Source organism: Ilyonectria robusta (genome assembly GCF_021365365.1).
Source record: "Ilyonectria robusta strain PMI_751 chromosome Unknown BGZ61scaffold_1, whole genome shotgun sequence".
Classification (NCBI taxonomy): domain Eukaryota; kingdom Fungi; phylum Ascomycota; class Sordariomycetes; order Hypocreales; family Nectriaceae; genus Ilyonectria; species Ilyonectria robusta.
The window spans coordinates 1870381-1895790 of NW_025764435.1; the positions used below are offsets into that span (position 1 = coordinate 1870381).

Below are 25410 nucleotides of genomic sequence, written 5' to 3' on the forward strand. Positions count from 1 at the left end.
CGGAAGCTCCGTCGCTGGGCGGTGGCGACTGGAAGCCGACCCGGGTGGCTACCGCACGTCAAGACCGCTGCGAATCCGTGTCGATTAGGCAAAGGATCAGTCGCCCGCAATTGGACTCCGTAATTGGGAGGAACCCGCTCTGGGCGTGGCTCGGTGGTTCCCTTGCCGTGCAGATGCAGGCCGCGCAGGCCGCGGCGATGGGGGTGGATGTGGACAATATCGCTTCGTGCTCGGGGATTGGTGATGGGAAGTTGATGGACGGAGGGGAACAGGGATGCTTCAACATGGCCGTGGGGACAAGCCCAGGCCCAGGCCCAGTGCTGCAGCATTTAGGTACCTAAGGTAGTTGTTAGGTACGCGTTCTCGGCCACTGAAGCTCCTGGCGTCCACTGTAGCCTACTGCAAGCCCGCTGCAGCCATGCGTCAAACCCACTGCGAGCTGGAGATCCTCCGGGCGTCTGGCCTACCTGGCAAGGCGTCCTCTGTGCTGGGGGGTCGGGGGTTGGGTCGTTGACGAGCGAGGTGTACTTGTGTCTTGGTGGGGAATCGCCCGTGTTGGAAGGTCCCTGTTGATGTCCCCCCCCCCCCATTTCCCCCTCCTGTATCCCTCGCAACGTGCCATGGACCCTTGAACGTATGGATTGACGGATTGGATTCCATGGACGGATGCCCTCAATCTCCCAAGTTACCATTGCCACATCCCCCTCACTTGCGCCCTCTCCCTTCCACCGACTCTTTGGACACGATAGCTCTCTATTCCATTCTGCCGTTGCCACCTTTCGGCCCATTGTTTCGTTTAGTGTTTTGAGTTGTGTTGAGCCGTGTTGAGTGCTGCGCTGTGCGGGTGCATCGACCATCCATCCCCCTCGGTCCGTCCATCACAACAGCGTCATGGCTCAATGCCATTAATAGCTACACTTCGTTTCGGCCTCACCATCTTCCATCGCGCATCGTCACGCTCCTCGTCACGAACTCTTGCTAGTGCGTGCATCTGCCGCGCTGCGCCTGCGCCATTTGTCTCAACAAACCACGACCCATCCCGTCCGTCGCCCAGCAGGCGCTTCAGTGTTATATCTGAGACCCTTGCCCCCCGTTCCGAATCCTGACACCGACACCGTCGTCGCACAGCACCGCATTACGCACCGCAGTAGCCCACAGCCTAGCCCACAGCCCACAACCCAACAGGCCAGAGCCAACACACGCAGCTGGTCGATTCCTTCAGCTGCGGCCAGAGCTTTCCCGTCTTACGCAGCTAGTGGTCCAGCCGTCCTATTCCTTCGCCAGGTGCTACATCCTACTACGTACGAGCACCACCGCCAGGCACCTTTTGGTCTATTTACCAAGGACCCTTCTGACTTCGACGGGTGCCGTTATATTGCTCGGCTAGCGGCCGCCGTACCTGCCTGTGAAACGACGTCGCCCCTGATCTCAATCTCCCCACACGAACGCGCCAGTCTCCCCCATTTGGCCATTTCCCATTCCTCTCGGCCCTCAATCAAAACGTCCAAAACACTTTACGCCTCCAACGAATTGCTCCGTCCAGCTGGTGCCCCATACCCGTCTTGGCTCGTCGCTTCGCCCCCTCTCCGTGTCCCCTCGCTGTCCTCCAAACGGCTGCACCTTCGCATGGCGTTGACCTAGGCGCGCCTCTTTGTCCTCCGTCCGTCAGCTACGTCGACTATAACGGCGCCGCTCATTTACAGGGCTCGCTGGCCGCTTTTCTACCCCCCTCCAGCTGAACCGCATCGCCAATCTTCCCGACCGCCCCCTTTCCCCGTCCCATGTTGTAAATCGCCAGCATCGTCTTCAGTGATCGACAGACTCAAGCAACGACGCTTTTCATGCCCGGGCCCCGACCCGATCGAAGGCGACGACTATGTCTTTCCCCATCGCGTTTCAGTCCGCCGTCTTCTACATCGTCGCATGTACACCATGTGCCAAAGTTCGCCACCGACAAAAGGCCCGCGTGCAGGCAAAGAAGGAACGCCAGGATAAGTCCAAACTCGAAACTGAACAGCCTGGCTTCTATCAGCACCCGTCACCCTTCAACACCAATCCTTACTGGAAGGAGGAGATCACAATGGGACCGACTCTCCCCAAAAAGTCTGTGAGCAAGAACTCGAGCCAGCGCGGTCTTACCAGCTCCGGCGGCGACAGTACCGCCCCCAGCATCTCGGAACACACCAATGTTGGCGAGAGTCGCCTCAACATCGCACCAAGCACAACCGTTATTTCAGAGGATGAGGGCCTCTCCGACGACTGGAACCGGCGGCGAGGATATCAGCGCGAAGACGAGGAACTGTGGGGGCAACAATGGTCTGGCCAGAAGCTCATGAACGCCATCACCAAGGCACGCGACTCAGCCGGCCGCTTGATCGAATCCACACTCGGTATCGACAAGGAGGTAACGGACCAGGACCGAAAGGAGTTCTACTTTGCACCCAAGAACCCGCCCATCAACGACTATCACCCCCCCGTTGTCAGCAGCAAGTTCCCTTCCAAAGACGCCCACCGATGGATGCTCCAACCGCCACCGTCCGCCAAGGTTATGGAGGGAAAGATCCCTGTCAGCCGTGCTGGAAGCTCTGGTAGCAAGTCGAGCGGCAAGACGTTGATTAACGATGACATACAGCTTGGCCGCTTAGTGCACGAGAAGCTCGTCATGGAGAAGTTGAAGAAGGAGAACAGCAACCCCACGGAAACTGAGTTGATCGAGTCACTCTTCATCACACGAACGAATCGCTCCCTGAGCTTAAATCGGACACGCAGCTTGTCCTTTGACGCCTCCGATGACTCCACGGATAACTTCCACGACAGGCGGAGAAGTCGAATGCGACCAGTAGCCGCGCCGCCAGGAGCCGAGTCGTCTGACGACGAATCGGATGAACCAATTCCCTTCTCCCAAAGTGCCATGAACCTGGGTCGACGCACAACATCAAGCCATGCTGCACAACGTCCAAATCTCGAAACCATCATCAGTACGAGGTCCCTCAGCAACAGCCGGATTTCCTCAACCCGCACCAAGCGGAAATCTATTCGGGCAAAGAGGTTATCAGGGGCTGCATCCCCAGTTGGTGATGACACCGACTAATCAACGTTTGCTCCTCAAGCAATGGCCGAAGGCTATTCATATCCGCCCACCATCTTTCCTGCGACGTCTCCCTCCCTCGCATTTTGCACTCACTCTCTCATCCCCTTTCTCACACACTCCGTAGCAACCCCTCACACCATCACTCACCCCCTCACTCTCATCCCTCACCCCCCTTGCTCTCGCTTGCTTTCGTTGCGTCATTTCTCTTCGTCTTGGGTTTTACTTCTGTCTATAAGCATCATCATATGGGAAGGTCTGGATTGGCATTGGGTCGCATAGCAATCAGGCGCTGGCGTATTTGATTATGTCTGCTTTGTCTTGGGGGTTTTTTTTTCCTTTTAAAAAAGGAAGGCGGTTCATTTCGTTGATCGCCGATGGCGCAACCACAAAAGTGTCCCTTATTTGCGTGTTCTACTACACGGGGGCATCAACCTTCAGCAGTTTAATAGCTGAAAAAATGGAAAAAGTTGCAAACTTTAGTAGTTGAAATGTTTGGAACCCGCCTCATGAGACGTGTTTTTTGTCCCCGTGACCCCCTTGATGCTACCACATGCGACGCCGGGTCTTTTATTTCTCGGGGTATCCTGTCATGATGTTTCTTTATCCCAGCCACCTAAAACGCCAGTCCATGCTAAAAGTAGTGCTTCCCGGGCTGTGTCACGTCACAGGTGCATGCCCCCCTCGTTGTCATCGTCGGTCCCAAGATCCCGCATGCGCTCCTCCAAAGCTCGTCTCAGCTGCTCGTCGCTCAAGCTGCCGCCCGCTGGCTGGCTGGCCTGGCCGTCCATGTGCAGCTCTCCGTTCCGGATCGTACCCACCTGGAAGGTGCCGTCGCTCCATGGGTCACCGGTGGTGCCCGATGCAGATGCGTTCGTGGTCGGCGCGGCAGGGGTCGTGCCGTTTGTCTTCTCAGGCTCGTCCTCCTTCTTCGACTCGGCCTCGTCCCGGCTCTGGAACTCCTCCCAGCTGAGCCCACGGTCCTCGACCTCGACGCGGATGATGGCGATGCGCTCGGCCATGCGGTCGATGACCTGGTCGTTCTCCTTGATGGCGTCGATGCAGTCCTGGTCGGGGGCGCTGGTACCCGAGGTGTCAGTTTCAGAGAGGGCGGTCGCAGAGCCCTCGGCGAAGGGCTTGAGCTGGTCGTTGGAGTACTGCAGGTGGGCGATGGAGTTGCGGATCTCGAGGACTTTGAGGTGGAGCATGGCGATGGAGAGCTCTTTGAGGGCGGCGGCGAAGCGGGCCGGGGATATGGGGGTGGTGTCAGCGGAGGATGACATGGTGGCGGGTAGGATTCTTGTGGTGTTGACGAGTTCTGGGATTCTGTCGCAGATGCAGAGGGCCTTGCAGGTTGAGGTCGATATCGGAGCTGCTTGAGCTTGGCTTGAAGGTGTCAAGAATCGTGGGGCAGTCGTTGAATGGAGTGGCGGTTTGGTGGGGTTCGCAGGCTTCCGAGCGTGGCGCGTTCCGTTGGTGCAGAGGGCAGAGGTACGTACCTCCGAGCCTGTCCCACGGCCACTGACCACTGGCCACAGGCCGCTTACCACTGCACCGGTCCCATGGCGGGCGTCGTTGGCCATTGACAGCGGAGGCTCTAAAATTCCTCGGCCGTGGACACTAAATTAATTCATGCGTCCTCATCATACCATCCCCTCACGCACGACGCCGGCTGGATCGCCCTTTTCTGGTCTCGCTGCACCCGCGGCTCTCCAGAGCGCATTTTGCGCATTCCTTCATTCGCAATGAGCCTCTTCGCCTGTCCCAATTCGTCCAGGCTCTGGCTCAAGACTGCCCTCCGTGGCGTGAGTTCCAGAGCGGCAACGGCCATTCCTGCTTCTACTACACAACCGTTTTCGCCCGTCCGATGCCTCTCTGGCTGCGCGCCCAGAACCCGACAGGGCCTGTCGCCGTCCCCTTCGAGGTGTCGAAACACCGTATTTGCGCCAAGTTATCCCTCCGTGGCCCGGCGGACCATCTTCTCCGATAAGACGATTCGAAAGTACGAGGACCTGCCCAAGGACTACCGGGACCAGGTCGGCATTTCGTTTCGGAGCCTCGATTTGACCGACTCTGAAGTGCTGAAGGTCTTTGGCCGGGGCATCAATTCCAGGAGAGCCAACCATCTGCTTCGAATTCTCCACGGCCGCCGAGTCGCCGGCACTCTCGAGGACCCGGTCTTTGCCGTCCACACGGCGCAGTACACCAAGGACCAGATCGCCAAGGCCCTGATTTACCTGCGAAAATCGATACCCGTCGATGAGATCATGAACGCCGGCCTGCGAGCTGAGGACGAGCTGGCACAGATTGAACAAGACATGGAGGCGGCGGAGGAGAAGAAGAGCGCAAAGGCCGCCGCAAAGGAGGAGGAACCCCCCGCCAAGACCTACGTGCCTGACCCTGTGTACGGCCACAGCAAGCTTGACGAGATGCGGTCGCGGAATATTGCCAAGCGGAAGGCCAAGGAGCACGCTGAGAAAGAGGAGCGCAGAGCGGCTGAGGCACGGGGAGAGGTGGCGGCTGGCCCGCTCGCAAACGTCGGCAAACAAGAGCGACAGATCGAGAACCCCAAGATTGCCGAGTATCACAAGAAGGCGCAGTCGGATCTGGACGCACCCCCGGAGCTCAAGCCTTGGGAGCGCATTCTTCCATCCGCTACCGTCGTCGGCCTGGTCCTCGGTCTTCTCGCTTCTCTGGCCATGATTTACGAAGAACCTGAAGCTCGATACCGAATCTTCCCCGATATTTCGACTGCGCATGCAACTCTGGGCGCCATTGTTGCTCTCAACGTCCTTGCTTTTGTCGGATGGAAGGTCCCTCCACTGTGGTCATTCTTCAACCGCTACATGCTCTTCGTCGTGGCTACTGTCAAGCCCGTGACCATGTTCACCGCTACCTTTTCGCACCAGAAGCTCACCCACCTGATCATTAACATGATCCCTCTGTGGGTCGTGGGCAGCTTGGTTCACGAGGAGGTCGGTCGGGCCAACTTCCTTGCGCTCTACTTTGGCTGTGGCGCACTCGGATTTCTGGGCAGCCTGACCACTTATACGCTTCGTGGGTGGATGCACCTCTCATCGCTGGGTGCGTCGGGTGCGGGCCTGGGCTTGTGTGCGGCGTACTTCTGGGAACACCGCACCGATGGCTTCAAGATCTTTGGGCTGCCCCAGGATGGCGTCCACGGCATCGTGTTCCTGGCGCTCCTCTTTGTGCCACAGCTGGCGGCCTTTGGTAAGACGGCCAAGCTTAAGATCGACATTGCATCCCATGTGGTCGGCATGCTGGCGGGCATCCTCGGTATCGAGTACATCAATAGGGGCAGGCCGGAGCGGGAGAAGAAGGTGATTGAATTCGCCCCCCCACAGAAGGCCATTGACTCTCCAGAAGAGGCAAGCCGCTTAGATGGCGAGCGAACTAACGACGCAAACTGATGGAGAAGAGATGTATAATATGTAATGTGACCTGACATACCCGAGATCTATATGGTACCATTTTGAACAATGAACAAAGCACCCCTCTGAACAAATCCCCGTTCCCCTCCTGTTCTTGGCCCAGTACTTCCGAGCCCCGAGCCCCTCACAGTCACGTCACTCTTGTCACACTTAGCGCGAATTTTTGACGCGGCGCGCGTCTCTCGCGTTAGATCCCGGTGGGGTGTCTGGAGATGACCCCTGGCCTTGTGGAGTGAGATCCCGGGAACGGGCGCCAAGTGGTGCGTTTCCGGGCAACCAGCCGGGTGGAACGAGGTGTAATGCTAATAAGAATATGCGTTTATGAGAGCATCACCGGCATTCGATTTACACGGCTGCTGGGGTGAGATATGATTGAGATCACGGCCTTTTGTGTCATTTATTTAATTCAAGCAATTATGCAAATGTATTTCCTTGACATTTTACAAGATGCTCATGGGGATAGATCATAAGTTCCATTTCCATAGCAAGGACCATCAATCTCGTACCCGCTAACATTCTGAGTGACCTTTCCATCACTCCCACCAAACCGAATCACGTTTGAACCGTAATGGTACGGCGCCCAACCCATGCTCTTCGCACCATGATGCGGACTACGTGCAAATGCTAGGATGTGGTCCTGCATTGCCCGGCTGACGGCGGCCTCGTGTTCCGTCGCATCTCCGGGGAGCTCGTAGGTGCCAAAGTTCATGAACAGGTCGGAGGCATGGAAGGCGCCCATCCAGGGCAACGGGCTCAGGTTGGAGAAGTTTCCGGCGAACTGGTAGCGGTACGTCGGTGCGTTGAGGGCGTCGCGGAGCTTGCATGTCGCTGCCGTCGTGCAGACCCACGTCGTGAGCGTGCCGCTGAGGATCTTTGCCGGGTCCGGGCCAGCGGCTGGGTCGTCGGGCCATCCGTTCAGACTGGCCGTCTCCTTGGCGCAGTTGGAGATGATGGCAGGGATACGGGCCATTTTGCCCTGAGCGGCGCGCTGCGTGTAGTTGGAGAAGCAGATTTTCTCATCCGCGATGGGCCCGAATATGATCTTTTTCGCGGAGACGTGCGTGTTAATGAAGTTGACCAACTGCGGATAAGGGACCTGTTGCATGCAGCTGAGCTCGGCAGCGGCGTCATTGGGAAAGTCGCAGCCCACGTTCTTAGCCACGTAGGTGAAGTTTGCGTGCTCGTAGTCGGCGCTCTTCAGGGGCACAAGCGCCGTGCCGGACTGAATGAAGGCAGCATGTGCGATTGGGTCATCCCAGTGGGAGAACAAGAGATAATCAGTCGACTCTGCGCCGGCGGACTGGCCCCAGAGGGTGATGGCCTTGGGGTCGCCGCCGAACCTGCGGATGTTGGCAGCCACCCACTCGAGCGCCATGCGCTGATCTAGGATACCGAGGTTGGGATGTTTAAGGGCAGCAGCGTTGGGGAAGCCGAATATGTTGACTCGATAGTTGATGGTAACTACGATGTGGGATTGGGTGCGGTCTATCCACTGCGCGGGCAACTGGCTGGGGATTTCTATGCCTCCGGACTGGAACCCTCCACCAGTCATGAAGAAGAGGACTGGAAGCTTTGCGTTCTGCTTGACTCCATACGGCGTCCATACAGCCAGGCTCAAGCAATCCTCCGAACTAGTCTGGGCAACTTGATGGGTCTGGTTCCCGCCTTCACCGTTATTGATCATGAGCGACGGGAGGAACTGGTTCCAGAGCGACTTGGACTTGGATACGAACTGGGGGCAAGAGGGCGGGAAGCGGGTGGAGAAATGATGCGCATCTGAGCGAGGCAGAGCAACTGGGGGCTGCCATCGGAGCTTTCCCACGGGCTGTTGAGCGAATGGGATGTTGCGGAACTCCCGGACTCCGGCGTAGTTCTCGTTGCGGAGGCCCGTGTAGGTGCCCGTATCGGTGGCGACAGTCAGGTCATCGGGATAGGCCGACAAGGTTGACTTGGCGAGAATAGAAGGCAGGCCACTCGCTGCGAGTGCCATCATAAGGAACCGGATAGAGAGCATGGTGGTGAAGTTATGGGGGGAGTGGTCTGTCTTGCCATGACTTCAAGAGCCATCAGGACTCTCCTTATATAGCTTCACGCGGCGCATATCCAACCCCGCAACTCACGAGGAGTTGCAAGGATTCTCCGCATGCTAATAGTTGATCTTGTCGAAATCAATGGGCTTCGGCTGGCATTGAGTGGTATAACCTTGGATTCATGGAGATGTAGCCCCACCTGATCGTGTGAGGAAGCCAGGAGCCAGCACTTGACAACTTGATTCTGGTCGTCTTCCAAGGCGGAACCTCCGTGGTGTAAACGGCGGTTCCGATAAATACCAGATGTTCCGTAGAAACACATGTACTAATTCTCCGCAGAGGAACTCATGATTACCGCTATTGGGATGAGGTACGACTTTATTTTTGAGTATTTCAATTCGCACACGTTCAAAATGCTAATCGCACACAAGCACAAACCATTGCACCTAAGTTTGGTGTAAGGTAATGTACCTGGCCTGCACGCCCACCCTCAGTGTCTTATTCTGAGAAAGTCACAGTTTCTATCCTAGAATAAATAAAAAGATAAAAATTTAAATAGCAGAGCTTAGAGAATAAATACTTAGAATAAAGCCATTTGATTTTCCTAGGTTCAGCTGCGAGTATCTAGTATTTTGAGTGTGCAGAAATAGCGATTGTCGTACGTGAGACTACCTATAAAGGCAGACTCGGTTAACGACATATCAATCAAACATCTCGCAATGCATGTACCGGAAAATGCCAAGAGTTCATTAGCGGCTGCTGCATTGATGATCCTTACCGCCGCATGGGAATCCATCATTGTGATTGTTCTCGCCTTTCTCAAAGCGGAAGTGCGAGCATAATCATTTGGACCAATCCTTTATTACGCTGTGTTGTTGTCTCAAGCCTGCAGTAGCTGGGAGGCACACCTGCAGTTACCCATGGGTTTGTCTGCCATATGTCACGTCTGCAAGGGGCCTTTTTGGAGTCCCAACCCTTGTCGAAAAGGGCTCAGCAGTGAGGACTCGAAGCAAGCCTCACAAACATGTGACGTGGGCGGGGACCAACAGCAGGTGGCTTTGGCTATGCCACGATGACGGCAAAGGGTTTGCCCCCTTGATGGTCTGCTGCGGATCTTGGCTGTGCACAAAGTACCAAACCCGGCTTTCAGATTAATGCCGGCAGCCAATTAGCCAAACCATGCCAGCCACCGGCGGAGTAAGTCACTACATGCCAGAACCGGGAGGGCCTTTGTCTGCTGTTGGGTGACTGCATGTGTATACATGCTGATGTTCCCTTGGCTGAGAGACTTGGTCTTGTGTGTTTGCTCTATTGATTGCGGAAGGTTTGGGAAAGTTTTGTATCTTGAAGTCTACGATAGGACGGTCCGGACTGTGATTTTATGTCGAGTACGGAGTCCCACCGTGAATAACAACAAGGCGATGTGACCCATAATGACGGTGGACGATTAGCCGGGCATTAGTCTGGAGGCCAGACCATTGTCCCATATCCCATGCTCCCGTCATCCCATCCATCCATCCCCAGCCACATGGGACGGATCAAAACATCGGGGGCCCGGCAATATCAACAAACACCGCAGAGGTGTGTTGGATTGTTGGTGCGGGAGTTGAGGACGGACCCACTGGCGCCCGACCGTCTTTCGTCAGGGCCTCAGGGGTCCCCCGGGTCCCAAAGGTGCGACCAGCGTGTCTCTCAACCCCTGTGGCTCCGGCGCGAAGGCGAAATCTGGATGAAGGATTGGAGGTGAAGGTCTCGGGGGCCTGGCTTGCGGAGTGCGGCTGTTGGCGCCCCCCGGCCGCAGGTGAAGCAGGTTCCGTGGTGCTGAGGTGGTCCTGTGGTGCTAATACACACGCGCTACACTCCCCCGTCTCCGCTTGCCGATCGAGAAGCGCAACTCTCGCCGTCGGTCGCTAGGTTGGTTCTTGTTAATTAGGTTGTTGTCATCCTTCCTTTTCGTTACTCCTTGTTCATTGTTCCTTCCTCCTGCATTGTCGCTTGTCCCTTGACTTCTCCTTCCCACACGCGTTCACCGGCACACGCTCACACACACGCTCACACGCACACGTCGCCTTCTCCCGCGACCGCGTGCCTTTCCCGCCGGCCATCTCATCTTACTGCGATTCGACCCAAACTGCCGCATTGTTCTGACTGACTGACGCTGCGCCATGTTCTAACCGAGTCTATTCCGTCACTCCTTTCGACTTCCGCCCGTCGCCTTTGCTCCTTGTTTCTCCCTCCCCCATAAAATAGGAGCCTCTCTCTCTCAACCACCATGGGCACGTCAAGCCCCGTGTCCGCCCAAACAGACTCGGCTTTTTCGTCGCCGCTGTCAAATCTCTCCAAAACACCCTCATTGCCCTCATCTCCCGTCATGACCGATCCGACGAGCCGTTATCCCTCGCCAACCTCCACCGCCGGCTCGGGAAGCCAGTCCCCCGTCAAGCTGGGCGACCCCATCTTCGATGACCATCTTCGCAGAAAACTCGAATTTCCCGCCGATGGCCCTCCCCCGGCTAAGAGGCGAAAGATGACGCCCCCCAAGGAGCGCACCACGGAGTACCTGGATCTCACCAAACCCGACAGCGAATTCAGCCTAGAAGATAACCGCCGGATGGAGAGGCTCGTGACCGCCCTTCGCAAGAAAAAGAAGATTGTTGTCATCGCTGGCGCTGGCATCTCCGTGTCGGCGGGCATTCCCGACTTCCGCTCGTCCACTGGCATGTTCGCTACCGCCAAGAGCCAGCATAAACTCAAGGGATCTGGCAAACACCTTTTCGATGCGTCCGTCTACAAGCACGATGCGTCGACGCAATCTTTTCACGCCATGGTCAGGGAAATGGCCCAGATGACCAAATCCGCAAAACCAACTCCCTTCCACCACCTGCTAGCGTCCCTGGCCCAGGAAGGCCGTCTGCTGCGCCTTTACTCGCAAAACATCGACTGCATTGACACATCCATGAAACCTTTGGCCACAAACGTCCCCCTCAACGCCAAGGGGCCCTGGCCGGCCACAATTCAGTTGCATGGCGGCCTCGAAAAGATGGTCTGCACCAAATGCGGCCAACTCGAACCTTTCGATGGCGAGGTTTTCGACGGTCCAGAGGCCCCACTCTGCCGGACTTGTGAGGTGGATGACGAGGTCCGCACGGCCCACGCCGGAAAGCGCAGTCACGGCATTGGCAGGCTGCGCCCGCGATTTGTGCTCTACAACGAATACAACCCAGATGAGGAGGCTATTGGAAATGTTTCGAGCGCCGACCTGAAGACTCGCCCCGATGCCGTCCTGGTGGTCGGTACAACCTTGAAAGTCCCCGGAACTCGCAGGCTGGTCAAGGAGATGTGCCAGGTGGCTCGTGGCCGGAGGAATGGGCTGACAGCTTGGATCAACGTTGATCCAGAGCCCAAGGGTGTTGACTTCAAGGATTGCTGGGACATTGTTGTGCGCTCCAAATGCGATAATGTCGCCCGGCTAGCAGCTCTTCCTCCCTGGGATTGCACTATTGGCGAGGATTACCTGGTATCACAAGAGGAGGACCGCGAGAGCCAGGAGCGCCGCAGCAAGTCCACATTCGCCGTCAACATTCCCTTCAACCCTGCCCATCCCGACACTGAAACACAACTCGCCGCCAGACCCAAGCAAGTTGAACAGATGCAGGGCATTCCGACACCCAGCGCCAGCCCCAAGATTGCGCCCACCAAGAGACCCGGCAAGGCGACACAGAGCAAGATTTCGTTTGGTGGCAAACAGTCTGACACCGACAAGCCAGCCAAGGCAACCAAGGCAGCCAAGCCCCGCGCCCGCAAACCCAAGCAGCCTGCCAAGGCGAAGCCTCTCAAGAGCACGGTTATGCAGACGTTCAAATCGGTCAAAAATTTGGACAGCCAACCTGCCGGGAAGAAGCTCGGTGCGGATATACCTTCCAACAAACTTCCGATTCTCAAGACTAAATTGGTCAATCTTGCCTCGTTGCCAGCCCTGCGCCCTCAGCGTAAGAACTCGCAAGGTAACTTCCTCTTTAAACGCGAGTCGAGTGAAAGCAAGCCCGACGATATAAGCTCCGGCCCTCCTTCGACTCCGACCATGCCAGAGCGAAAGTTGCGCGACACTATTTCTCCCAAGTCGGTACCTGAGAGTTTACGCCGACTTATTGATATCCAGTAAAAGTTCTGGATCTTGTTCAAATATACATATACACGACTACTACTATTGAAAGAAAGGAGGGGCCGATGCAAACGCATTCTATAATCATTTTAGATGGATCATCGGTGGCGTTGGGGGCACAAGGTTCATTCCTCCAAACAGGATACATTTTGCTGCTGCCACTCTTGGCGACTCGATCAGCAGCTTTTTCAGTGTGTAATATTCTAGGAGTTTTTAAAGTCCTCGGCTCGCTACGTGGTATCAAGCCACGGCGAATGCACTGAGGCGGTCTCGATCAATAGAGGCGTTATTTTTCCCAATCCACCGGAGTCGTATCATGCCTCTCCGTCGTGACATTTGAATCAACTTGACATTATTCGTAGTTGAAGTCAATTGCAACTCTCATCGTATATCCGCTTCACATGACGGATTGGGCAGAGAAGATCGGTCAAAAAGGGTGTATTATATTCCTGGGTATCATATCCTTCAGCGCCTTATCTGATCAAGAAAACCATCCTCTTTCCCACACGAAACTGTCCTCTACTCGTTGATCACTTGATATGCACTTCAATCGTGTCCATGTCGTCAATCTCAGCGTCATCCATCGTAACATGCTCCTCAAGCCTCTCGCCGTCAAACCATAAGCTGACCTCCTGGTTGGCACCGACATCACGCTGCGTGCGGAATCCCGTTACCAGCGTCTCAACCGTCGTCTCCGGGCGCACCGTCAACTTGACGTCCTCGAGGTCGCGCGCTTTCAATATGACCTTGATCTTGATCTCGGGCTCGGGGGCCACCTCAGGGGCGGCCTCCTCGTCTGACAACTCGCCGGCCTCACGCTTCCGTCGGAGGTCCTCTTCACGCTCCATTTCCTGGAAGAGATCGGGCGTCCAGGCCTCCAAGTGCACACGGGTGCGGGACTCGAGGAGGCCAGCAGCGCCATGCGCATCTGCTGCGAGGCGCCCGTCGGCTTGGGGTCGGATGCCGAGACTGAGGAGCGTAGAGTAGCTGTAGACCTTCTGGCGCCGCCACGTGAGAACCACATCGTCGTTCTGGTCCATCGGAATGTCGACGCCCTTACTTCGTTGCATGGCGATCCATGTGTCTCGTACTATGCGAAGGGGCTTGTCGAAGAGGAATTTGACGAGAATTGGGCTTCCTTCTGGTAGCTCGGATGTAACGAATATCTCGGTCGTCTCCTTCGTATGCGAGCCACCCTCCGTCGCCCGAAGCATAGCCTGATCTTTCGCGCGCCGCTGTTCAGCCTTGAGCACATATTCTGCGAACTCGTCATCCTCGGCCGGTGGCGGTGGTGATGACGGCTGAGGGGAGGCGCTGTCCAACATCTCAATGCTGGGGTTGCGACGACGCAAGGCTGCGACTATAGGCTTAACATCGTCTTCGGAGTCGGAGTCGAGGGAAATCAGGGGAGCGCCTCTGAACGTGAAGCTCTCGGTTCGGGGTGGTCCAACTGGGACTTCGGGATCAGGGCGGGAGCGCATACGCCTGGTCGATGGTGAGGCGTCGGAGGCTGCTTCGGTTTCTTCTATAATGATGCTGTGCTTCTTGTCGGAGCCGGTGCCGTGTCTCGATCGTTTGGACGGGGGAGGGGTGACGAGTTCACTGTATGGTTCTTAGTTGACGCGCACCAAAATGGACAAAGAAATGCAAACCTCGCGCGATCTTCTATCGTCTGGGTTGCCGGCTCCTCCATAGCCCGACTGCTCTCCGCTTCTGCTGCCCGCGGTTCAGTGCCATCTGAGCGTGGGTCGTCGAAGAAATTAGGTCCATCATCGTCCTCGTGTGGTCGTTTTTCTCCCCCCGAGGACCGCGGTTCATTGTCATGAGCCTTGGAGTCCAGTTCGCGCTGCTTCTGCGCGGCCCGCTTCATGCGCCGCTCTCGGTCTGCGGCGACAATGGGTGCCATCTCTTTAGACCGGCGAAACAGGCTCAGGCTGTCATCGTCATTTCCATTGCCTTCAGCCACAGGCGCGGGCTTGGGTGCACTGCGACGCAAGGCAGTCGGTTTGAAGGGGAGCTTCTTCTTCTTCGGCGGCGACGCCATCACGTTGTCCGCCATGGTAGCTCGTTGAGGACTGGTTAGTCGGAAATAGGACTTTTATAGCAATTTATCAAAGGGAGAGCTTGGCGGGATATATGCGAATGGGCACAGGTCGCAGAGGAGCGACAAATATCAATGTCAGTGAGGTTGTCGTCGCAACAGACGTCGGGTGGTTTTGAAGTGCGCCGTGGGGTGGGTTGCAAGAGAGGGTCGAGGTTGCTTTACGCGCCTGAACGTGTGGTTTTCTAGCGTTGCCGGGAGAAAACACGGGCGCGTGGGCAGCCTAAAGCCCCCCACCATAAGCCATTAACACGGTCTGTTAGGGGACTGCACAGGGCGTGAGGGGCCTCACAGTGCGAGCCTCCCCCGCAGTTTGTCTAATCTTATCAGCTGCGCAAGGCGTCAAATCTGACGTCTGCACCTCGACGAAAACATTCCTCCAACCAACACCACCAGCCTCACCGATTTTTACAGAGGCCCACCACCACCATGGAGAACGGAAATATCTCGCAGGGCGAGGGCAAGGACCCGTCGAGTTTCCTGAGCGACATCATCGGCAACCCCGTCACCGTCAAGCTGAACTCAGGCGTCGTCTACAAGGGTACGTGGTGATGCCCATCCCTCCCCTCCATCCATGTCCAAGTCGTGGCGGAGCTGCAAATCGCTCGCCATGACATGAATGCGTGCTCTTTTCTAAGACGCGAAGGAGATATCAGTTTATAGGCCCAACGCTGACAACGCAGCAGGCGAGCTCCAGTCCGTGGACGGCTACATGAACATTGCCCTGGAGAAGACGGCCGAGTACGTCAACGGAACAAAGCGCAGGGAATATGGCGATGCGTTTGTGAGAGGAAACAACGGTAAGCACACTTGACCCATTCCATAAGACTGGTATAGCTAACGACGATATTCCAGTCATGTACATCTCGGCGGATTCATGAAAGCTGGATATTGATGTTTAATGAGAACTCATTGATCTTCATCGCAACTTGCGGCCCTGTAACATATGTGGTCTTGAAGCTGAACTACGAGCACCATGTCCATGCCAACGTTGATCAACACCAGGACTACATCTAAATGGTAGTCCCATACTTCCTTTCCACGTTCCTTAGAGATCAAGAGGGATCGCGCTCTAAAGCCGTTCTGTCCAGGCAAAGAAAGTGCTTCCATGAAACTCGATCTCGCCTTTGTCATTCCACTTCACATCACCCGCCTTGATGATCTTGTCAAATTTCTCCCTAAATTCTCGCTTTGCCTCTCCCTCCCGAATCGCATTCCAGCTCAGTGTATTGATCCGATCCCACAAGCCCTCTGGCGTCAACCATACTGACCATTGCACGCGCTCAGTGCCGATGGGCGTGGAAAACAGGGCTTCCTCCGACTCGGCCTGGAGGTCAAAGATCTTGCGCCACTGCAGGTGCCGGAAACGTGGTTGGCCGTCGGAGTGCCCAGAGAAGCTGAGCTCACCAAGCTCATGCTCCCATGTGGTGGCTGCTGGCCAGCTTGCCGGTCGGTTGTCTATCAGGAGTTGTCAGTCGTTTATTGGGAAAGAGGAAAATGACTAATAGAAAGGGCAGTGTTCACAGTCTTCGACGTTCCAGATCAGGCCCAGCTTGGTACCGGGCTTGAGCACCCGATGGATCTCCTTCAAGGACTCTTCTTTGGCGAACCTTGGGTTGGTTAGGACCTGTGACTTGTTGGTACCTTGCCACTTACCAGTGGAATGCCTGGGAACATGTCAGCACACCATGCCACAATTCAACCGGGAACTGCACCCAAAAACGAGCCTCAGGGTTGCAATGCATTTCATTGCAGGCCATTGGACAGTAACTCACCTGAGCGACAATACACCCGTCGGCCCAACCAGTCTCTACCGTCTCCATATCGGAAGCCGTCCCAGCACGAGCCTCGACGCCCTTGAGCTGTTTCTCCGCCAGCGTCTCCCGCATAGAATCAAGCGGCTCTACAGCGATAATCTCAAACTCCTCTGGTCGTGCAGCAAGCACCTCGGTGAACTTTCCCGTGCCAGCCCCAAGGTCCACGATCCGGCTCTGCGCCTTGCCCTCGAGCCCGAGGTGCTTCAAGAGACTACTGACTGCCGCATCTCCATAGGAGGGACGGTGGGCATCATAAGACAAAGCATTGTGGAAGCCCTTGGAAGCAGCGTCATGGATAACATGAGTGGATGCCATTTTTACTACAAGTTGATGCACAGCTGTTTAAGTGGTTTTAGATGGTTAGATTCTTAGATTGTGTAAGAGTGAAGATACAACGTGAATAAGGAAGCGTGGTAAGGTGCCTTTTATACCGCTTCTTGGGCGGATGACCCCGCGAATAACCCCGCCGGATAGAAACCGATGCCAATGGGGTCATGGCATGAGACCATAACGCAATTGTAGGGCTTCGGTGAGTCCCAAACAATATTCGAGGCGGATCGGAGCCGACAGGGCCGACGGAATTAGGCCGAGATGTAGATCAGTATCGGGTAACCTCCGTTATGGGTACTTTCAAGTAAGGTCTACTTATCCTACGTTGTGTTTCTATTATTGTATAAAGTCAGCCTCAAAATGATAGATCCGACATAGTTATTTAGCTATAAATATTTTGCATTTTTATTTCCAGTTGCTTTGAGAAGCATGATGTAATAATGTGACACGAAGGCCAACCACGTCGCGAGTTGACGATGTTAGCGACCAGTTCGATTTTGGGTACTACTTCATGAACGTTATTTAACACATCCAGCTCCTCAAAGACGGCCGCGGATACTCATAAAGACAATTTCTAGGCAAGGCTGGGCCGTCAAAGTAGTAGTTAGTAATGACCTAATTGAGGCTGGAGAACAGCCACAATGCTGTTGTCTGCCTTATGGTTGCCTCGTCATGCATGAACAGCGCCACTGACCGCCCGCGTCAGGAAAACAAGAAAACACAGGCATGGACGTGTTTGGCCCTTGGATCATTCGCCTTCTCTCTTCCCCGACATCTTTTGACACCGTCGTTGATCTGTTACGAGGCAACAAGTCCTGCGTAGACTCAACTCACATCGACAATCGTCTTGGGTGAGCGCAAGCGTGAGGATGGCGAAAGTGCCCAACGTGCCCGATCCTGTCCAGGCAGCGTTCGAGAAGGCCGCTCGCGAATTCAAAACAGCGCTCAAAAACGACAAACTATACGATGAGGTGGTGAAAACGAGGTCAATTGACGATGTGTATACCGCGACAGAGGCTCTCCAGATTGAGCTAGCGAAAAAGGACTCTCTCCGGCGGCTATCCAAGATAAAGCCATATCTGGAGCGACTCCGAGCCTACTCAGGCGTCGTCGAAACTTTCGTACAGGTGAAGCCGGATGTTCTAGCGCTGATATGGGGCCCCATCAAACTGCTGCTTCAATGGACAAGCACCCTGACGCAATCGCTCGACGCGATCATCAACACCACGGCTGAGATTGGCGAGCTTCTTCCTGAGTTCAAGGACATGACCACCATGTTTAGCCAGAATCATCATATCAAGGATGTCCTAGCTCTCTTTTTTCAAGATTTGCTAGACTTCTACGTTGTGGCATTGAAGTTTTTCAGTCTGGGTCGTAAGAACCCTGACCATGAGCTCGAGGAAATGGACTAACGCCCGAAATCAAGGTTGGCGATACTTCTTTGAGGCGATGTGGCCTATTCAAAAGGACAAAATCAAGTTGATCACGTCCCAAGTTGAACGGCATACAGCTTTGATGAGAAACGAAGTTCGACTAGAACATATTCGAGAGGAGCATGATGCCAGGCTGCGTGCTCTAGAACATTTCGAAAGGACCGAGAGGAGTAACCGGCAGCAAGAGTACAACATCATCAAGACGGACGTATCCCCAACTTTTTGCGATGACAAACTTTACCAGATTCGCAATCAGACCTGCAAGGGAACTGGAAAGTGGTTGCTACAAGATGACGTCTTCCTGAAGTGGCTTGATGTTGCGAATCGCTCCACAGATCTACTCTGGCTACACGGCATTCCTGGAGCAGGTAAGCTAACAATCAGTCCACTCATTCATGTCAGTTCTAACGGGATCTGGTTCTTGAATAGGGAAGACATTTCTAGCTGGCACCGTAATCGACAAGGCAATGTGCTCACACAGGACCGTCTTCGCATTTCTCAGCTACGACCACAGCGCTAAGACGACTGCATTATCAGTACTACACTCTCTAATGTTCCAATTAGCGTCAGAAGATGATCAGCTGCAGACTGTACTTTGCCAATCAACCCGGGTCAATTTGAAGAACAAGCTCGATGTCGCAACCCAGCTCCTGCAGACTCTACTCAGCTGTGCTGGCCCGGTTTGTGTTGTTATCGACGGAATAGATGAGATTGATGGTTCTGAGCAACGAGTACTCCTACATCAGTTAGTTGATCTCTCGAATGCCTGTCAAGAAACTCGAATCCTTGTCAGTAGCCGGACGGAACCTGCAATTGAGAAGGTTCTTGAACCCGTCTCGTCCAAGATCAGGGTAGATACCCGCAATGCGGGGAGTATTCAAGCATACATTAACGACTGGTTTGGGGAATGGATTTCTACTCATGACTTTCTCCCCAATGATAAGGCTAGTATCATGGGCCTGCTTGCGCCGCTGTCCGCAAAGGCAAAAGGTATATGTCGCCACCCATATTCTGCTGCTCATGTCTTGCTTACCTTCTAAAAGGAATGTTCCTTTACGCTCGGATCATGTTGGGCAACATTGAGCTCCTAAGCGACATTGAGGATATCAGAAAGGAGCTCAGAGTACTCCCAGAGAATCTGAATGAGGCGTATGTGATTGAAGTAATTTGGACTGGTCTACTGGCTTACCCTTGATTTGATAGGTACCAGCGAGTCTTTCGGAGAATCAATGGCATTCAACCTCATCTCGCCAAGACAAAGTGCCGGTCACTACTTGGGTGGGTTAGTTGTACACCAACCCCCCTTACAATACAAGAACTGGAGCAGGTATTGGTAGTGAGTGGTAGCGACGGGAGCACTTGTAGAGTGTCGTCACCTTCCCCAATCATCCAGCTCTGCAGACCCATCATTGAAGTTGTCGATGATTATGTGAAATTTGTGCACTTCACGGTCAAGGAGTATGATGCCACACCAACCGTACGGGGATTTTGCTGACTGGGGCCCATAGATACATCGACGACCCTAATGTTGAGGGTTTCATTGATACCATGGAAGCCACTCTCAGTCTCACGATATGCTGTACAAAGTACTTGTGCCAGGATCACCACAATCCTTGGACAGAGGACCCGGAATTTGAAGAAAATGTCATTTCCGGTGACTATCGTTTGCACTACTACGCTACGTCCACATGGCTGGAGCTCACAGAGAGGTATCTCAGCCTGGCTGGATCCAAGGCTCCGCCGCCACAATTAATAAATGCTCTGGAGAACCTCGATGGAGCAAGAAGCCAGTGGGAGTACCGTGGTGGCACTGAATTGGAAGCACAGTTGTATCCGCGAGTCTTGCGGAAAGTGGAACCTCATCGACCGGACCTCTTTGCGATGCTGCGGAATGTGGCCCGGTTTCGACAGAAAGCCTCTACATCTCAGTACCGTATTGACCAAGGTGAGTAAGCCCAGACAATTGTCCGGTCGACATGCTCATATGGTTATAGCGGATGCATGGATCGCCCTCGATCCTCTCGTAACATCACACATATCAAAGATGTTGTATGCTAAATTTGATCAGCTGTGCTGCCCGATCGTTCAACATCCACATGGATGCAGTTGCCGAGCTCTCAGGCGCCATTACGGCCAGCAACCATATAAATGCGCATTTATGAGCTGCTCCTTTTGTCGTCGAGGGTTTCAGACGCGGACTCTTCGTAACTCTCACAACAAGCATCATGACATCCCCTGGAAATGCGACGTTGAATCGTGCCATTATGCGGAGATTGGATTTCTCTCCAGGCGGATGAGAGACGACCACTTGGATTTCCATCGCAAGGAAGGGAATCCCAACACTCTGATATCGACAACCAACCCCGACCCCGATGAGGTCCAGCCTTTACTGTTCGATCTGGTCATTTCAGACAACATGGCAGAAATCGAGAAACTGATACCCCATGCTAGAGCTCTTCCTAAGGAGGTGAGGATTGAGTTACGAAGACTGGCCGCTTATTCTGCCTCTTCAGCGACGCTGGAACTAGTGTCTCAGATGTATCCTCGTAAACCTTGGGAGAATGCCGAGTGGATTGACAGTTTGGTTTCTTCCATTGAGGGTCAGAACATGGAGACTCTGAATTGGCACCTGTCAAGTGAATTATTGGCGCAATTTAACTCCCCCACTTCCGTTTACGTCAATAATGACAGCACAATGCGCTTGTGTGAGGCTCTGATTAAAACGGCGTCGATGGAGATGCTATCGCTGATCGAGCCTCACTTCCTGCGATTCTGCAAGTACGGAAGGATGTATGGGAACTCGGTACCCAGAATTTTCCTGACGCACCGAGCTATTAAGGCAACGGCTCGACGCGACGATCGAGAGAAGAAGCTTATATTCTTGTGGCGTGCTATGAGCTCCGGGAAGGATACCTGGCTCTCTCATAAGCCTCATATTTACCTGGGTTCCGCGCTAGGATCTGTAGCCAAGACGACTTGTTCATTGCCCCTCGCCCAGGCATTGCTTGAGCTTGGTGCCAATGTAGATGGCTGGAACTCTAACCCCGGAGTCTTTACACCACTCTATCACGCTGCTCGGATAAGCTCCCCAGAAGCGGCAGAGTTTATCAAGTTTCTTCTATACCAAGGAGCGAACCCTGACCGAGGCTCGACGAGGGAGAGCATCAAAGAACAAGAGGGGGCCAAGGATATTGGCAAGTGGCTCAATATATCATGGGACGAACTCGTCAAGAAAGCAGCCGAGGATAGGGCAAGAGGAGTCGTGTGGCCGTCGTAATTAGTCTGTCTTGATATTCATGCGTGAGGTTCTGACAAAGCAACATACGCGATCCTCCTCATTCATCAGAGACAGTTTGCAGCGTTACAATGTCCATCATCAAATGGTCCTGTGACCCAGCTCGCTTGTCTCTCAGAGATGATCGCAATTTCTGTTACCTCGTAAGTTCTGTCTGCAACAATATTTTACAGTCGATACTAACCTTCCACCGTTGATCGTTGATGGCGGGTTGAGATGCAGGTTGAGAGTCCAGTGACTGATCGATTAGCCGTAATTTGTCTGTTTGTATCCATTGGACGTACTGTTCCTTGACATTCAGTAACACGACAGATGGAAAGTTGTAGAGATACAGGCACTGAATGTACTCTTACTCACCGTTTCTATCGTATCTCCTGTCAAATATCTAGTTGTAAGCACTTCCCTGCGTTGTCCCATCCGATGAACCCGCGCGATTGCCTGCGATTCAGCCATGGGGTTCCAGTGCGGCTCAAGTAAGTGTATATTATTTGCAGCCGTCAAGTCGATACTAGAGACAGCCACGTTAGTAAGAAACTGTAGCAAAATCATTGGCTTATATGCAGATTCACTGCACATGTATAACAACTTTCTTACCCTTCTCCAGCGCTGCCAATGCTTGCAAGCATGACCGTACATTTGTCGCTGTTATTGAATTCATGGATAGCACTACCACGCTCCTTTAAGCTTGTTTGACCATCAATACGTTGGCAAACGAAGCCGCTCGCTTCAAGGGGCTCCTGGGTCAAGTCTAGCATTTTCGTCCACGAACTGAAGATGACACTATTATTAATCAACACCAGCTCTTATCGTTTTCGGGCCAGAAATACTCCAACGGGTTGTTTACCTCTTCACGGGGCTTTCCCCACCGGGTTGTTTGAAACGGGCTTGTTCTTGACGGAGGTTGTCAATCAAGGCTTTCACCTTCGGCGATGGTAGGATTGGCAGCGGAGTAGAGTTCGAAAGCGGATCTGCCCGCTCATACAATTCCAGTATCTGTGCCGCACATGTTGGACATTTCGATTCGCTTTCAATTGCACCGCTATTCGATTTCTCTTGACACCTACCACATATAGGGTGAGGGCAGGGGAAGTCAAGATTTGTGGCAGTCTGAGTGTCAGCATCATCGAGGTCCCCCCCACATAACTCGCACACCTTCTGAGTTGCCTGCATCATTTCCCAATCGATAGATTCGTTGTTTTGGGTTTTCCAAGCCTCAAGCGCCGATGGAGAAAGAAGCAATTCGCCGTAGTCACAGATAAGGCGTAGAAAGTTGATCAGCGATAGAATATTGGTGTCCTTACGGTTGGTAGCCGAGTAGCCAGATTCTTGTCGATAGAAACCAGATGCAATGTCGGCTGTCTTCTGTTCAAAGAATCGATACAGAGCCCGGTCATTTGGGGTCAGTTCCACCCACGTAGTTCTTTCACGACGCTGAGGCAGTTGGGATCCTGACAACAGCAGCTTATGTGTGCGCCGGACACAAATGGCCTTGATCAAAAGTCCAAGCCTTTGAAGTCCGAAAGCACTATTCTCCTTGATCGGTTTGGTAATCCAATAATCGAATACCCCCTTGTTGATAAAGGGCGGGACCCCGACAAAGGTCACTAAGGCTGCAAAATCGTCAAGAGAATTATGGATCGGTGTTCCGGTTAGACACCAACGATAGTGGGCCTGGATTGCACAAGCCGCTTGAAAGACCTGCGATGACCTGGTTCTGATGTGGTGTGCTATTTGAGAACGTTAGGAGGTCTTCTTGTCTTGTCTTCTATCTTGATCCCAACTTGCCTTCATCTAACACAATACGATACCATTTCTTGGAGTACAACGGTCCATTTGTGATCCAATCTTGTCGCATGGTTTCATACGTAGTGAGGATTATGTCGGCGTGCTCCAGTTTCTCAGAGAGTTGACGTCGATCATACCCATGATACGTTACCAATGTCACGCTTCCGGAATGAATGTGCCTGAAGTATGGTTAAGCCCACCCACTCGATAGAACGGCAGACTCACTTCTCGCATTCTTGTATCCAGTTGTGTATCGCTGAATATAATCAACACATGTGTTTTTACAATGGGTGAGGAAACGTACTGGATTTTGGTGTGACCAGAAGCGTTGTTCGACAACTTCTGGTCTGTTGCTCATGCTCTGCCGTCCTTTGACTAATCATTGAATCCAAGAACCAGCATATCAAGGCGAGAATTGTGAGCGATTTTCCAAGGCCCATTTCCTATCTGAGTTCAATATCGATGTCCGTAACATGCTAGATTTGGTTTACTCACATCTGCGAGGATCCCGCCGCGAACTGGCCGCGGAGCTATTTCGAGAACCCCCGTGACTTTGTTTCGATACCTAAAATTGTTGTTCAGCGTCAGAATGTTGAATGTAGAATAAGTTCAACTCACTTCCTCAGCGGGTTCGAGCCCGAGGACAGTTCCCATAACGATGGGAATTTCTTGTCGATTAGAACACCAGCCTCGATTTCTGTGAATTGAGCGAGGGCCGTGATTTGATGTCTGCTTAAATTAGCCTATGTGTCAGAGTTAAAGAGACCGGCCACTCTTACTCCTTCAGCGTTGATCGTAGACGAGCACTTGGCTCCATGGAAGCTTGCATGCCAGAGTTGCCGGCCTCGTCAAGTAGTCTCATGAGAATCCCTTTGTCTGACTCGTCGAGCAAGTTCTTTTCTACCTCCCTGCTCGTCTCTGCATGAGACAGTTCCTCCAACTTGGGCATTTCAGAGCCCGGGCGGAGGAGATAATGGGGGTTGTGATACGCCACTTGGTGTTCATACTCAATAGCCAACGGATGCTGAAAACAGAGCCCAGCGTCTCCAAGGATCTCTCCAATAGCATCACAGTTGGTCATAAGACCATAAACCACAATTCTAATAGGGCATTCCTCAGGAATGTCAATAGACGAGCTCTTGCTTGCCGTGAATGTCTTCTGCTTCGTCGTCGGAGCTAACAAGGTAGCGGTGAGAGTGACTGAGAATTCCTGTAGAAGCCTGACCAAGGCAGCATTTTTAATGATTCCAGCGTATTTTTTGGTATCGAAGAACGACAATTTCAACGAGAACCCCCAGGCTGCGACAGTCACCGGAACTTGCTTAGCGCCTCCACGACTCTTGAAGGAAGACACTGCTTTTTCGATGACCTTTCTATCACATCAGCGGCAACTCTGCACAATTTTAGAAAGGTACTACTCTACAGCTCCAAAGCAGGTGTCATAGGGCGCCTCATTTACTGTTGTCGCGGTCGACGCTGGGTCGGAATGAGTGTCTGTGCCAAACGGATAATTAGAACATTGACACTCGGAATAGGAGTCGAGGTTTTAATGACTTGCCAATCATCATATCTTCCGCAGAGCTTACTCCGGAATATTCAGTTGTTGTGCCAAAAAATGGCAGGTCAATCTCTCCATATGGGCCGGTCTCAGATCCTAAGGTTGCTGCTTCGTGTTGGCTGGTCGGGTCTGGGCGACACTGGCGTTTCGCCTCTGCATCGTCGGTCCCCCTGTCGCTGCTAAAAGACAGCTGCCGCTTAGAATCTGCTCTCCATGGCAGGTTATCCATCTTCATGCCAGCTTTAGACAAGAGGTTGCCAATGAGGAGGATGTATCAAATAGGTAAAACTCGGGTGAGGAAAGACCACGCAGCGTGAACAGTTCAAATAAGGACGAAGAAAAAAATGCGCCTCGTTGCC

At 53.6% G+C, this 25410-nt stretch overlaps 10 protein-coding genes across 10 annotated transcripts; 5 read left to right on the plus strand and 5 right to left on the minus strand.

The window, feature by feature from the left end:
- Positions 1 to 1876: 1876 nt before the first annotated feature.
- Positions 1877 to 3091, plus strand: BGZ61DRAFT_525457 (uncharacterized protein; the record flags this gene model as incomplete). Its single annotated transcript, XM_046252766.1, has 1 exon — positions 1877 to 3091. One exon carries the CDS (start codon positions 1877 to 1879, stop codon positions 3089 to 3091), a length of 1215 nt encoding a protein of 404 aa, XP_046112094.1.
- A 662-nt stretch (positions 3092 to 3753) lies between these two features.
- Positions 3754 to 4371, minus strand: BGZ61DRAFT_470766 (uncharacterized protein; the record flags this gene model as incomplete). The annotated part of the gene is made up of 1 exon (XM_046248124.1): positions 3754 to 4371. One exon carries the CDS (start codon positions 4369 to 4371, stop codon positions 3754 to 3756), a length of 618 nt encoding a protein of 205 aa, XP_046112095.1.
- Positions 4372 to 4686: 315 nt separating this feature from the next.
- Positions 4687 to 6924, plus strand: BGZ61DRAFT_438057 (uncharacterized protein). Its single transcript, XM_046244198.1, has one exon. The coding sequence runs from the start codon at positions 4834 to 4836 to the stop codon at positions 6517 to 6519; it is 1686 nt and encodes a 561-aa protein (XP_046112096.1). The 5' UTR covers positions 4687 to 4833; the 3' UTR covers positions 6520 to 6924.
- A 67-nt stretch (positions 6925 to 6991) lies between these two features.
- Positions 6992 to 8554, minus strand: BGZ61DRAFT_543435 (Alpha/Beta hydrolase protein; the record flags this gene model as incomplete). Its single annotated transcript, XM_046255247.1, has 1 exon — positions 6992 to 8554. One exon carries the CDS (start codon positions 8552 to 8554, stop codon positions 6992 to 6994), a length of 1563 nt encoding a protein of 520 aa, XP_046112097.1.
- A 1887-nt stretch (positions 8555 to 10441) lies between these two features.
- On the plus strand, positions 10442 to 13031 carry BGZ61DRAFT_438059 (DHS-like NAD/FAD-binding domain-containing protein). Its single transcript, XM_046244199.1, has one exon. It carries the CDS (start codon positions 10843 to 10845, stop codon positions 12730 to 12732), a length of 1890 nt encoding a protein of 629 aa, XP_046112098.1. The 5' UTR covers positions 10442 to 10842; the 3' UTR covers positions 12733 to 13031.
- Positions 13032 to 13262: 231 nt separating this feature from the next.
- On the minus strand, positions 13263 to 14791 carry BGZ61DRAFT_525462 (ubiquitin-2 like Rad60 SUMO-like-domain-containing protein; the record flags this gene model as incomplete). The annotated part of the gene is made up of 2 exons (XM_046252767.1): positions 13263 to 14334; positions 14385 to 14791. The coding sequence occupies 2 exons, from the start codon at positions 14789 to 14791 to the stop codon at positions 13263 to 13265; spliced, it is 1479 nt and encodes a 492-aa protein (XP_046112099.1).
- A 471-nt stretch (positions 14792 to 15262) lies between these two features.
- On the plus strand, positions 15263 to 15714 carry BGZ61DRAFT_525463 (U6 snRNA-associated Sm-like protein LSm6; the record flags this gene model as incomplete). The annotated part of the gene is made up of 3 exons (XM_046252768.1): positions 15263 to 15374; positions 15520 to 15633; positions 15689 to 15714. The coding sequence occupies 3 exons, from the start codon at positions 15263 to 15265 to the stop codon at positions 15712 to 15714; spliced, it is 252 nt and encodes an 83-aa protein (XP_046112100.1).
- A 191-nt stretch (positions 15715 to 15905) lies between these two features.
- Positions 15906 to 16965, minus strand: BGZ61DRAFT_525464 (S-adenosyl-L-methionine-dependent methyltransferase; the record flags this gene model as incomplete). Its single annotated transcript, XM_046252769.1, has 4 exons — positions 15906 to 16291; positions 16358 to 16443; positions 16490 to 16500; positions 16609 to 16965. The coding sequence occupies 4 exons, from the start codon at positions 16963 to 16965 to the stop codon at positions 15906 to 15908; spliced, it is 840 nt and encodes a 279-aa protein (XP_046112101.1).
- Positions 16966 to 17804: 839 nt separating this feature from the next.
- Positions 17805 to 22087, plus strand: BGZ61DRAFT_501723 (uncharacterized protein). Its single transcript, XM_046251710.1, has 8 exons — positions 17805 to 18354; positions 18407 to 18781; positions 18843 to 19403; positions 19457 to 19562; positions 19617 to 19871; positions 19922 to 20358; positions 20408 to 21851; positions 21905 to 22087. Exons 1-7 carry the CDS (start codon positions 17850 to 17852, stop codon positions 21688 to 21690), a joined length of 3522 nt encoding a protein of 1173 aa, XP_046112102.1. The 5' UTR covers positions 17805 to 17849; the 3' UTR covers positions 21691 to 21851; positions 21905 to 22087.
- BGZ61DRAFT_12991 (SNF2 family N-terminal domain-containing protein) lies at positions 21823 to 25358 on the minus strand. The gene is made up of 12 exons (XM_046237137.1): positions 25052 to 25358; positions 24917 to 24987; positions 24273 to 24862; positions 24112 to 24222; positions 23989 to 24058; positions 23798 to 23936; positions 23719 to 23749; positions 23494 to 23672; positions 22553 to 23435; positions 22303 to 22488; positions 21900 to 22216; positions 21823 to 21848 (listed from the first exon to the last, which is right to left on the minus strand). The coding sequence occupies exons 1-11, from the start codon at positions 25284 to 25286 to the stop codon at positions 22006 to 22008; spliced, it is 2706 nt and encodes a 901-aa protein (XP_046112103.1). The 5' UTR covers positions 25287 to 25358; the 3' UTR covers positions 21823 to 21848; positions 21900 to 22005.
- Between the last annotated feature and the right edge of the window lie 52 nt (positions 25359 to 25410).